Source organism: Nematolebias whitei, chromosome 10, assembly GCF_014905685.2.
Source record: "Nematolebias whitei isolate Nwh7 chromosome 10, NemWhi1, whole genome shotgun sequence".
In the NCBI taxonomy this organism is placed as follows: Eukaryota; Metazoa; Chordata; class Actinopteri; order Cyprinodontiformes; family Rivulidae; genus Nematolebias; species Nematolebias whitei.
Window position 1 is genome coordinate 24,404,442 of NC_056507.1, and position 13,126 is coordinate 24,417,567.

General features: G+C 39.1%; 1 protein-coding gene across 3 annotated transcripts in view; it reads left to right on the forward strand.

Moving 5' to 3' along the window:
* The window catches only part of grm3 (glutamate receptor, metabotropic 3), a 37,495-nt gene that overhangs the window by 1,195 nt on the left and 23,174 nt on the right, over positions 1–13,126 (forward strand). For 2 of the 3 annotated variants that reach the window (XM_037683486.1, XM_037683485.1), the window contains exons 2-4: positions 749–892; positions 5,620–5,889; positions 6,266–6,866. In XM_037683486.1, coding sequence (XP_037539414.1) covers positions 749–892; positions 5,620–5,889; positions 6,266–6,866 — 1,015 coding nt within the window. The remainder of the gene's footprint in view (positions 1–748; positions 893–5,619; positions 5,890–6,265; positions 6,867–13,126) is intronic. The other variant, XM_037683488.1, reaches the window with a different exon arrangement.

Genomic DNA, 13,126 nt, shown 5'->3' on the forward strand with positions numbered 1-13,126 from the left:
TATTATTATTATTATTATTATTATTATTATTATTATTATTATTATTAACATTTAGCTTGCATTTTGCAAGTGTTCTGTGTTCTGCTTCTTTAGCTTTAAGAACTATTTTTTTAGCTTTCATATCAATTTTCAGCAATATTAAAAGAAATGGATGTAATTCAATTAAATGGATGAAGAAACTTGGGTCTAAAAAATGGCAAATGTTTTTAATTAAAAAAAGAGAACAAAAATGTTTTTGATAAGAAGTTTTAAAACACTAAAAGCACATTCTTTCCCATCAGGGATTGTTAGTGTTAGAAAACGTATCTTTTTAATAAACCATTCAGAGATTATGCATTTGTAATTTTACAGAATTTACAGAATTTTACAGAATTCTGGATTATTGAGCATGCATCAGGATATTTTACAGAACTGTTAATTTTTAAAACCCGTCCCTCTCCTTTTGACTTGTTTGCCTACTATACATAAAGAAATGTGGTGCCTTTGCTTCAGGGCACTAATTTGCCATTTGAGCTTTTATTTAAGCCTAATCTCTCAAATGTGCACGGAGGAATGATTACTGCCTTCAAAAAGGTACATTTTGTGTGAAAAAGAAGAAATTGTTTGATTCAATTCGGGTAGCATATTTCTCATATGAACACAGTTTTAAAGTTGATAAAGAATTGACAGACAGGACAGTATAGGCCATATGGTATCCAGTATGGTGCATTGCTATGATTTAAAATATCTACGTATATGTGGCTCTCAGGCTCTGGAGTTTGTGAGAGCCTCTCTCACCAAGGTGGACGACACTGAGTTCATCTGTCCAGATGGATCGTACGCCTTGCAAGACGACAGCCCACTCGCCATCGCAGGAGTCATTGGAGGCTCTTTCAGCAGTGTCTCTATACAGGTAAAAATAATTCTTTTGCAGAGCTATTAATAAAATGAAAGAAAAAAATACACTTTTGGTCCATTTGTACAAGTTCTGTGATCAAGTGTGCAAAGTCTAGATTAAATTGATGAGTTTCACTTCCCATGTTTCCGCGTTTATGTGGCTGCATAATGATGTGTTCACATTTCTTAGAATTAACTTCAGTTATTGTGTTCGTCTGTGTTTTCCCAGCTCTTGTTGCTTCTTGTCACAGAGCCGGTTATTTGCATAGTTTAGCATAAAACCCCTTTTTTCCCCCTTACTCCTCTGTGATTGCACAAAAGCCTCCTCCTATCAGTTCTAAAATCCCTAATCTCTGCAAGTGTCTCTGTCATCTCAGCCTTTCTTAAAGTGTCTCTCCCCTGTTTTATGTATTGGTCTTTTTCTGTGCGCTAAATCTCGGCTTTGCTCCTTCTCATCACTCCCTCCTTCTCATTTTTCTGTATCTTTATAAGCATCCAGAGGCATCCCCCCTGGCTATTTGAGGAGAGCTCAGTGGATGCTGACCTCATCCGCCTTTTTTCCCCTCTTGTCCTTCTCCTCCTCCCTGGGGGCAGCCATTTGTCCTTCATCCCACATGATTATCTTTTGTCTTCTTGCAGCTCATTCTTGTTGCTCGCTGTTGCTTTTGCTGTTTGTTTAACCTATATTTTCTAAAGTCAGTGCTGTTTACGAGACCTCAGACTGCGATGCTTTCTGATCTCCTGCCAGTGATGCTAATCTAGCTGTGCCTCGCTACTTGGCCAGTCTGTCTATTGCTTCTAAATGAAGTAGTAGGAAATTATTTTATGTTTAGCCATGCACTTTAATGCCTCCAAGGCATTTACTTAGCACACAGTGCTCTTCCCTTCCATTCATTTGTGTGTATGCATCCTAATTTATGTGCCTGTGTGTGAGTTTGAGCCTGGGCTCAGTATTACTCATGTTTGTAAGTCTAATCTGTTTACATTGAGTCACATCATGGATATGGTCTCCATAAACTAGATTATTCCATTTTTAGGATGAAGACCAGCTTTAGATAGTGTTGTGTTGCGGTTTGGTTCGGGGATAAGCAAAGACCAGTCCATGTAATGTCTTCTCAAGTCTAGATTCAAGGTTCTGTATTTATGTGTGAATCTAAGGGTTCACGTCAAAACAGAAAAGAAAAAAAAAAAACAGCAGGAATGGATTTAAACGAAACATTCAGGAAGTAATTTTTGGGCTGCAAAGTGTCCTGATGTATCCTGGTAGATAAATCTAACAAGGTTGAGTCAGGTCCTCTGGACAGATTCTTCTTCGTTGATATGTTTCGTCTTTTATCCAAATGACTTCTTCAGTCTGAGACTTACAGTATGTTGAGAAATGATAGACTTTGAACTTTGAAATTGCCAATATGCACAATCTCTTGATCTTGCATGATCTGTTAGTGTTTAGAATATGTGTTGTGAATAATTGTCAGCTGGTACCAAATTGAAATTTTGCTCATTGTTTGTAAAATTCACTGACGTTCACTCATTTTGGTTTGGTTTTGTCTCAAACTGAAAAAGTCTTTTGGATAAAAGCTGAAATGTTTCAACAAAGAAGAATCCGATCAGAAGATCAACCTTGTTAGGTCACAGCAAAGTGTTTCTAGCAAACACAAAAATAGTCATAATTCCATCAGTTTTATGGATATTGAACTAAGCGTTGGTGCTGTGGTGGCTTAGACTGATCCCCAACTGACAAAGTGTTTACAGTGTGCACAAGATCTGTGTCGAAACCTTTGCTGTTAAATATTGAAATCAACTCTGTCTGTCTGTTAGCAAATATCTCAACAGATTCTAATAAAACTATTAGAACGTAACCAATGAATGGACATCTGCAGTTACCTTGTTTTGAACTCAGTCTAATTCAAGATGTCACAACAGCTAACGGACATTAACCAAAACCAAAATAAGTGAGTGTCGGTGAATTTTACAGACAATGAGCAAAATTTCAATCTGGTAGTAGCTGACAGTTATTCACAACAAACACTAATAGATCATACAAAACCAAGAGATTGTGCATATTGGCGATTTCAAAGTTCAAAGTCCATCATTTCTCAACATAAAATGATCTTATATTAAAACACTAAAGACGCGAGTGATATGCATTACTTCAAGGAATGCTAGGCTTTTTTTTCTGTCTTTCTTTTAGGTTCCATTCAACCACATTTTTAGATCATTTTCTACAGTACACCTCCCTTCCCTCCTCCCTCTGTAACAGTCAACTCCCTGTGTCTTTACAAACAAGCTATGGTCATTGTTTGGTGGCAGGTCATTGAATGCTGTGGTTACATTTTGCGGTGTGACAGTCCGTAACAAATGGGTCAACCTTTGTACCTAAACCATTAAAAGTGCCAGAACAACTAGAAACATACATCATTGCAGTTGTGTGTGTGTGTGCAGCATTGCAATTGTTCATGAATGTGTCAAAATATGTGTGTTCTGCCTGTCTATGTTATTAGTCTATTAAGATTCTGACATGTTGCCAAAACAGCTCATCAAGTGAACTCTGAATGAAATATAGAAACACCCGGAGTGGTGCGCTTCTGTGAGGGATTAAACTGAACCAAGAACAGAATGTCTGTGTAGTTTTGTGTTTACTTGTGACTCTGTGTGTGAGTCTTTATGAGCACGACTGTCAGACTTTTATTGTTTAGTTTGTTTGTTTGGTGTGACTTTCTGAGGAGTTAATAAAAACTACACTAAACCTCATCCTTCAGAAAAGATTATTTATACAGACACCTGATAATAACTAATATTAAACTAGTAGCGGTAAAAAAAAATGTGAACAGGAGCTATTCATTAAAATTAATCAGTCAATTTTGGTACAGTTAATTTCAGTTTTTCTAAAAAGCACTAATTAGAAATAAAAAGAAATATTGGGTTACTACATAAGAAAGAAGAAAAAAAAACTGTTCCAATTTAAATTCAGCTGGATGCGGTCCACTTCATTCAGTTTTATCTAATTCAAAATGATTACAACTCAATATCTGTGTCTGGTACAAATCAGTTATAATCCAATCTCATTTCCAGTTCAATTATTCTAAAATGACAGGGTAAAAAAGTCACCTAACACCTATGTTAGTAGGAAACCAGTCAAATAAGTATGAGGAAGTATAAAAAGTAAAGGGCAAAAGTAGAGAGAACATACAAAAAACTAATCTTTGAAACATTAAAATGACCCTGATTCAAGAGAGATGGATGCCCCCTCGGTCTTAAGTTGTGGGTAAACATGGCAGTGTTGAAACGTAAAGAAAAAAGTTGAAAACCATAAAGAAACTGACTGAAAGTATAGGACACTCAGTGAGCAATTGAAGCTAGCTCATACTCCTCTTTGATGTATTCTAGAAAGTGTTATTACTTCACCCTCAACTATAATTACAAAATAAAAGCCTAACATTTCTTTAAGCATTGCTCATCACACCTTTCATGTCAATGTTGTAGACTATCTTCTTATGTGAAGAAATGATGGACTTGTAGCTATTTTGGTCAAATCTTGAAAATAACATCATGAAATATATGTCAATATACTTGGAGTATATGTTGTGAATGATTCTCATCTACTACCACAGCAGGTTTTAGCTCAGTTTCTGCAAAAGTTCACTTAGGTGTACAGTATAGCCATTTTTGGTTGATGAGCTTTCGTGACCATCTTGACTTGGTCTACACAAAGGGGTGGTGCTAACAGAGGTTCAGTTATTGCGATGGCTCTGATGGACTGTCTGAGGCTCACACAGCTTCTGATCTGATGAAAAATATCATTTTGATCTGAATGAACTTTAAGTCTGAAAGTCCAAGCCAAAAGAGTGTGTTGAGAGAAAAAAACCCTTAGTCTGTCTTTCCATATTTTATTGGATTGTACAGAGATTTTGTAATTTTTGCAAGATGAGGCTATTTGACAACAAACTAGTCACTGTTGTGACTTTGACCAACAAAGAATGATATTATCTCTTGAGGTAGAAACTGAAAAAGATATTATTATTATAATTACTTGAAGCACGTTTGTACGACTCTATCAAATCCAAAAACAAAACCGGTAAAAAGTGTCTTCCCATTTCCAACCTTGGAATAATTCAAATGGTTTAATGAATGAACTGATCTGAAATTAGTGTAATAAGATCCACAAGCGTTCGACCAGTTTTACAAATGCGTACCACAATGTTCACAAATGAATAAACTGTTTTTTTGTGTTCACTTGTTTTACAATGTAAACATTTCAATTTCAATTTTAAGTGCACACATTTCAATTTGCACAGGTAGGAATACTCTGCACATACAAATTGTCAAATACATGTGCACAAATCAACTGCTGTGGATGAATTAACTGTTTCTTCTCAGCAAAAGATTAATTTATTTAAACACTGTTATGAAAGGCAGCAGGTGATAAGCATTCCTTCAATGAATGCTAGGCCTTTAATTCATTTCTTTGTTTAATAGCTGTTTTTTAACACTTATATTACTATTATGAAACTAACAAAAGTAACCATGATGCTCTTGTGTTATCATGTTTGGTATATTACAGATGATAAGGGTGTCAGGAAGGGCATCAGGAAGGGCATCTAGCATGACACCACTGTCAAATCTTTTATCTAAGTTTGCTCATTGTGGTGATCCCTGTCAAAGGAAGCAGCCAAAATAAAAACATTTAGAAAAATGTCACCTCATTCATGTGTCATTTTACTGTCTCTCTCACTCTCATCTCAGGTTGCCAATCTTCTCAGGCTCTTTCAAATCCCTCAGATAAGCTATGCTTCAACGAGTGCCAAGCTCAGCGACAAAACCCGATATGATTACTTTGCACGAACCGTCCCTCCTGACTTCTACCAGGCCAAAGCCATGGCCGAGATCCTCCGCTTCTTCAACTGGACATATGTGTCCACCGTGGCGTCAGAAGGGGACTATGGTGAAACTGGTATAGAGGCCTTTGAACAAGAGGCTCGCATGAGGAACATCTGCATTGCCACTTCAGAGAAGGTATCAAATGAAAGTGAATCAAATGAAACTGAATCAAATAAAACATTATTTTTTTTCCATTATACAATGTCAAACTTTTAATCTCAAGTGTGTAAGCAGTAATCAAGCAAAATCTAAATTTGCTTCTACAAATTTTCCTTTATGGCTTATCTCATGCTACTCTGAAACAGAATTTCATATTAGTGTGGCATAATCAGTTGTGAGGCAGAAAATTCAAGTTTATCTCATTCTGGGTTCTTTCACAGATATATTTTTCATCCCATTTACTATAGAGCAAGTTGGTTTGAAACTGTAAAACATCCTTTTATTGCTTATTAAAAGATGATTATGAATTGAAAAAGTAGAAAAAGAGAATTTGTTCTTTATTGTTTTCCAGGTGGGGCGTTCAAACGCTAAGAAGTCCTATGAAGCTGTTATCCGTCAGCTCCTTCAAAAGCCAAATGCCCACGTGGCTGTCCTTTTCCTGCGCAGTGATGATGCCAGAGAGCTTCTTGCAGCTGCTGCCAGGCTGAACACCTCCTTCATATGGGTGGCCAGTGATGGCTGGGGGGCACAGGAGAGCATCGTCAAGGGAAATGAGGTCACAGCTGAAGGAGCTATCACACTTGAACTGGCAGCCAACCCTCTACAAGTCTTCAACCGCTACTTTCTCAGTCTGAACCCAGGCAGAAACCACCGGAATCCCTGGTTCAGGGAATTTTGGGAGCAGCGATTCCAGTGTTCTTTGGGAGTGGGAGGATCAGGACTGGGAGGGACCCCCCTACCGCCATGTGACAAGGATTTGTCAATGGACAAAGGGCACTTTGAACCAGAGTCCAAGATCATGTTTGTGGTGAATGCAGTGTATGCCATGGCCCATGCCCTCCACAATATGCAGCGGAGCCTGTGCTTCAACACTACCAAGATGTGTGACAGCATGAAGGCCTTGGATGGGCGCCGACTCTACAGGGATTACATTCTTAATGTCAGCTTCACAGGTAAGAGAGCTCAAGCATACTGAAGAGCGTAGAGTCCTAGATAAAGTACTAAAAGTAGAAGTATAGCACAAAAAAATAGAAAACTGTAGGAGAGGGCAAATAGGAGATAGAAAAGAAATGGACAGGAATTTGAGTGCTGTCTCTACTTAGTAGTCCCCTAATGAACACATGGCTGTTGTCCTTCTCCTAAGTCACAGAACATAAAAAGTGCTGAAACAAATCCACCTAATTGCTATGTATTGTCAGAGTCAGTTTGCCATTGACACCTATTACCCATGCGTAATTGATGCAACACTACAAAGTTGCTTTGAGGAATGAGAGCAACAGTTAATCCGTCAGCCATATTCTTCTTTCTTGCACTAATGAGATTGTGTGTGTTATAATAGCTTCTATAGCAGGCTGCCTGTCTGTCTGTCTGTCAGTCTCTGAAGACTTGGGAGAGGAGACGGAGGATTGGCTTGACTGACAGATCACGCACAAAGAAAGTGGTATAAATAAACTGCTGCATCTCAGGGACTAAGACAGGTTTAGAGGTGCTTATTCCTCCGCCAACCATGACCAGAAGCAGACATCAAAACACACCAGACAAACGACATTAATACGGCAAGCTTTGCCATGGGACATAGGGGAAGCAGGAGCATAAGGGATGGATGGAGGATGAGAGGATGGATGGCATCATCCATGGTGGAAGGAGAGAAAACACTTACAGATAAGACTGACAGGAACATGAAAAGGAAAAGAGAGAATTTGGCATTAGGTGGAAGGGGGGAAGCCAAATGAAAAGTGGTTGGGAGAGAAGAAAGGAAAGAACAAAAGAACGAGATGAGGCAACTCCGGAATGGGACAGCAAACATCAGCAGAAGAAGGTGAATCACCTTGAAATTTCATATCTTCATTTATGCAATGAATCAAAGGACATGGCTTTTCTGAGCATGTTATGTAGATTAGATTAGATTAGATTAGATTAGATTAGATTAGATAGATAGATAGATAGATAGATAGATAGATAGATAGATAGATAGATAGATAGATAGATAGATAGATAGATAGATAGATAGATAGATAGAAGGACGGACGGACGGACGGACGGACGGACGGACGGACGGACGGACGGACGGAAGGACGGACAGACAGCATATATACATATATGAGCAATATCTGAGCTGAGAAAGTGGAGTTTCTCAGCGTGACCTCAGCCGAGGTGAGGAGTACTTTCAGGAGGATTAATCCTCACAAAGCAACTGGCTCAGACAACATCCCCAGGAAGGTGCTGAAAGACTGTGCCGATCAGCTCTGTGAGGTGCTGGCCGACATCTTTAACTCGTCCCTAACCATTGACAAATAACCTTCAAACATGCTTCTTCCTGGAGACATTTAAAAGGACTTGGATTGGATAACTCTTTTTTTAATGAATTACAATGTTACTTGCTCAACTGCAAAGAAGCTTACAAAAAATCAGAGTATTAGCAAAAAATGAGAATAACTACTTTGTACATTGAAAAGTTATTTTATTTAAAATACATATTTTTAAAAAATTAGTTTTCACCGAAGGCATAGAAGGCCCTGAGGGTTCTCCACTGCGTATAAAGATCTGGATTGAAACTTGATTAAAAATGCCAGAAAATACTCATTAGATGTTCATATGGAACTAACTAACTTTTGAAGTTTACCTGTTAGGATGGCTGCCACAGCTAATCAACCTTAGCCAACACAGGAATGGCTGTGAACTTAGTCAACTTTGCAGCTATCAAAGTCAAAGTTTCTTTATTTGTCATTTGCACCACATGTGGTACATGTGGTGGAACGAAATTGTATACACAGGGTCCCATCCAACAAAAGTATAAATTGTAAAGAAAAACAGTAATAAGATCTACATTATGAACTAAAAAATATGCTAAACTAAGAATACGCTGAGCACTAGTAGTACAAAAACAATACGCCGACACACAGCAGCACAAACATGAGTCTGTGTGAGAAGATGAGTACAAATGAACACAGCAGCGTGAAATAAATCAGCAGCATAACATCAGCAACATAGATAGTCAGCAGCACATATCAACAATCAAGTGGCGTTACAGTGATTTTTTTCACAGAGATAATCCTGATTAGGGATTCATGAATTTAACAGCTTCAGGGTAGAAGCTGTTCCTCAGTCTAGCGGTTCTACACTTAATGCTCCTCAAACTCCTGCCTGAGGGGAGTGGGGAAAAAAGTGTATGTGCTGGGTGAGTGGGGTCTTTCATGATGCAAGTGGCCCTCTTCCTGCATCTAGAGGTTTAGATGTTAGTGATGGTGGGGAGGCTGACTCCAACAGTTTTCTGTGTGGCCTTCACCACTCTCTGCAAAGCTTTTCTTTCTGCAGCTGTGCAGCCTCCATGCCACTCATTGATGCTGGAGCACAGGATGATCTCCACTGTAAATTATAGAAGGAGGTGAGGGACTGAGCTTCACAGACAGCTCACCTCAGCCTCCTGAGGAAGTATAGTCTCTGATGTGCTTTTTTGATCAGGCTGGTAGTGTTCAGGTTCAGGTTAGGTTTATTAGTCATATGCAAAATCAACAGAAGGTCAACAATGCAATGAAATGCTTAGGACAAGTGTTGTTGCCCCAGCTGAGGTTGTCATTCAGGTACACGCCCAAGTACTTGTAACTGGAGACCACTTCCACTGCAGATCCTCCTATGTTCGGGGTGGGGGGTGGGGGGCAAGTGTGTTTGTTCTTTTTGAAGTCCACAACCATCTTCTTCGTCTTCTTTACATTGATGTGAAGGTTGTTCTTACTGCACCAGCTCTCCAGGTCTTCCACCTTCTGCCTGTAGCTGGACTCATCGTTTGTGATGCATCCAATCACCACTGTGTCATCTGCAAACTTTACAATATGACAGTCTGGATGGGTAGGTGCAAAGTCATATCTGAGCAAAGTGAACAGGAGAGGGCTCAGTGCACAGCCCTGAGGGGAGGCAGTGCTGAGGGTTATGGTGGACAGGAAAAGTTGTGGATCCTCTCAGACTGTGGTCTGTTTGTTAAGAAGTCCAGGACCCAATTGCAAATGGAGAAGCTTAGTCCTAGTGTGAGTAATTTGTCCATCAGGGTCTGGGGGATCATGCTATTGAAGGTAGTTGTGAAGTCCACAAAGAGCATACAAACATAAGAGTCCTTCTCCAGGTGGGTGAGAGCAGTGTGGACCACAGAAGAGATGGTGTCTTCTGTTGATCGATCCTCGTGGTATGAGTACTGGTTAGGACTTTACTGTCAGGAGAGAAGACTAAACTGAGTCAAAGTCTTTGCAAGATGAGTTTGTTTAATAACTGACAGGTAAGTTGACCAATCACAATGTTGATCGAAAGTGGGTGGGATCAAAACACAGGGCTCTGAGTCATTAAAAAGGCCCTTCATCATGTTTTTGTGGACCACGTTGTAGAGATTCCAGTTTTGTTTGTATTTACATCACCTGAGTAGCAGGGTGGAGTTCTCTTCTCAGCTGTATCTCATTCCACTAATGAGCCACCTTGCTGTATTTAAAGGCCAAGGCTGTTAAAGAAAGATGCCGAGACATTGTCTACTAATGGTATTCATTGAGAGGCCAGAGCTCCTAGTGTAAACTGAGACATTGTGAATTTACTTTGTTTTCCTTGTGTTCCTCGCATAAGAGAATATGTTCCTTGTGCTCTTCAAGTTTGAGACTTGCCTTAGTTCTTCAGTCTGAAGTTGCGTTAGACCAGGGGTGCCCCCACTTTTTCAGAATGCGAACTACTTTCAAAATGACCAAGTCAAAGTGATCTACCTACTATAAAAATACAAAACATATACTTATTTATAAACATAATAAGTATGCTTTATTTGTTTTATGTTCTTGTTTTACATTCTTACATTCTTTTTAGTATTTTACTGTGTTTTATATGGCACCTTGACTTATTGTTTTATAACACTACTTTTATTTTAATTGCATTTTACTGTTGTTGTCAGTCTAAAACAGGTCTGTCTTATAAAAGAGTCCTCGTGACTCATTGAGACTAACCTGTATAAATAAAGCTTTAATGAATAAGTCCGAGCTCACTGTAGATGCAACATAAATGGCAAAACCCAAAACTGTCCGTGTACAAAATAAAAAACAAAACACAGCAATAACTTGTGTTCTTCACACCTGACTGTAGGGCTGGCTTTTAACCGTAACGTACTTTGCGATACCTGAAGAGCTTTGATTGAAGATAATGTTTCTGATTTATTTTTTAAGTCTCGGAACAGTAAGTCATCTGCTTCAACAAATGCCTCTTTAATCATTTTTCTGTTTTGAAAAGACTTCTTGTGCTTAACAATTATTAAAGTGACTCACCAGGAATGATGCTTTGGTAGCTGCCTTCACTTTTGTGATCAGCTGTAGGAAAAATGACTGCTGTCCGGATAACGAGGATTTTAGTTCCTTCACCTTTTTCTTTCTCAGCTCGCTTTTCCAAAAAAGTCAGTGTCATAGCTGTGATGAATAGTCCGATAATGCCACTCACACTTGCAAATGAGTCAAACGTACTTCAAATATGACATCATGGAACAAAAAGTCCTCCCAATCCATATGGAAAAGAAAGTTTTTTTTCTTCTTACTTGGTCTAGCTCTCCCACTCATTTTACACACTTTCTTGAGTTTAGATCAGAAAAAATAAACTGGAGGCTATTACTAGGCAATTTGTTTGTTTATAGCGCAGTTGTTTGTGCATGTGTGGTAACCGATGTGACAGAAAAGGTCTAGTCTCAAATTGGCTGCCCTGTATGTCAATCATGGGTGCAGTTGTATGCGCATGCGTGGTGACCTATGTGTCAGAAAAGGTCCGGTCACAGATTGGCTAACCTGTATGTCAATCAAGTTACGAATTGCATAGTGAGGTTGGATTGATAGGCTGACATCTATTTAAAAAATGAAAATGAAAATAATTTTTTTTTTAAGTCTGACGTCTATTTCACCATGCGATCTACTCGAATTGCCTTTATGATTAACTGGTAAATAGCGATTGATGTATTAGGCTTTAGACATTCAAACCAACACAGTTTTTACAGAAATATAGCAGGAAAGTTCCCTACTTACGACCTTTCATCCATCCATGCATTATATTACGCTTGTTCCAAAGTCAGGTTGTGGGGGCAGCAGCTTGAGCAGGGAGGCCAAGACATCTCTTTCCATAACCACCTCTTCCAGCTCTTCTGGGAGGATTCCAAGGTGTTCCCAGGCCAACCAAGAGACATAGACTCCCCAGCGTGTCTTGAGTCTTCTCTTGGGTCTCCACCCAGTCGAACATGCCCGACGTACCTCCCTAGGGAGGTGCCCAGTGAGCATCATTACCAAATGCCCAAACCACCTCAACTGGCTCCTCTTGATGTGGAGGAGCAGCAGTTCTACTCTGAGTCTCTCCCAGATAACTGAACTTCTCACCCTATCTCTAAGGGAGAGTCCAGCTACCCTACAGAAGAAACTCATTTCAACTGCCTGTATCATGGATCTCATTCTTTCAGTCACTACTAGAGCTGGGTGATATGGCCCAAAATTTATATCTCTATATTTTTAAGATAAATTGCGATATACGATATATATAGATATTTTTTCTTTCCATAAATTAATAACAAAAATATATTTCTGAGTCAAAGTTTTGTCCCAGTTGTCACACAGCCACATTTATTAACAACAGCTGTAACTGTACAAAATAAATGCCTAAGAAATAAACTATTTACATATATTAAATAGTTTATTTTTTAGACATCTATTTACGTATATTAAATAATAATCTTCTTCAACCGGGGGCAGCTGTGGCTGAGAGGCTAGAGCAGTCGTCCTCCAATAGTGGGGTTTGGGGTTCGATTCCACCAACAGTTACATGCTGAAGTGTTCCTGAGTGAGACACCGAACCCCTCATTGCCTCTGATGTGTGTCCCATCAGTGTATGAATGTAATTTAAAGCTCTTATTGTTCTTTGTAGAGATCTAATAGAGGGCATGAATAGGTAAATTAATGCACAGATTGTGTTGTAAAGAGCTTTGAGTGCCTTGATAAGAAAGAAAGGAGCTATATGTATAAGTACAGTCCATTCAGCTGTGCCGCCTTCACGTTAGTAAGCCTGTGTGAACTGTGGTAAAGTGAGCCTCCACTTGGAACCTTGAAGCTGCAGCTCCGACAGACCTGTCTCGTTCCTTGAAGCAAACCATGGTTCAGAGCTCATTTTGCTGTGCTGTGCCTTTTAGAGGAACAGAGAGAGGTAGCACAACATTAATAAATCAATA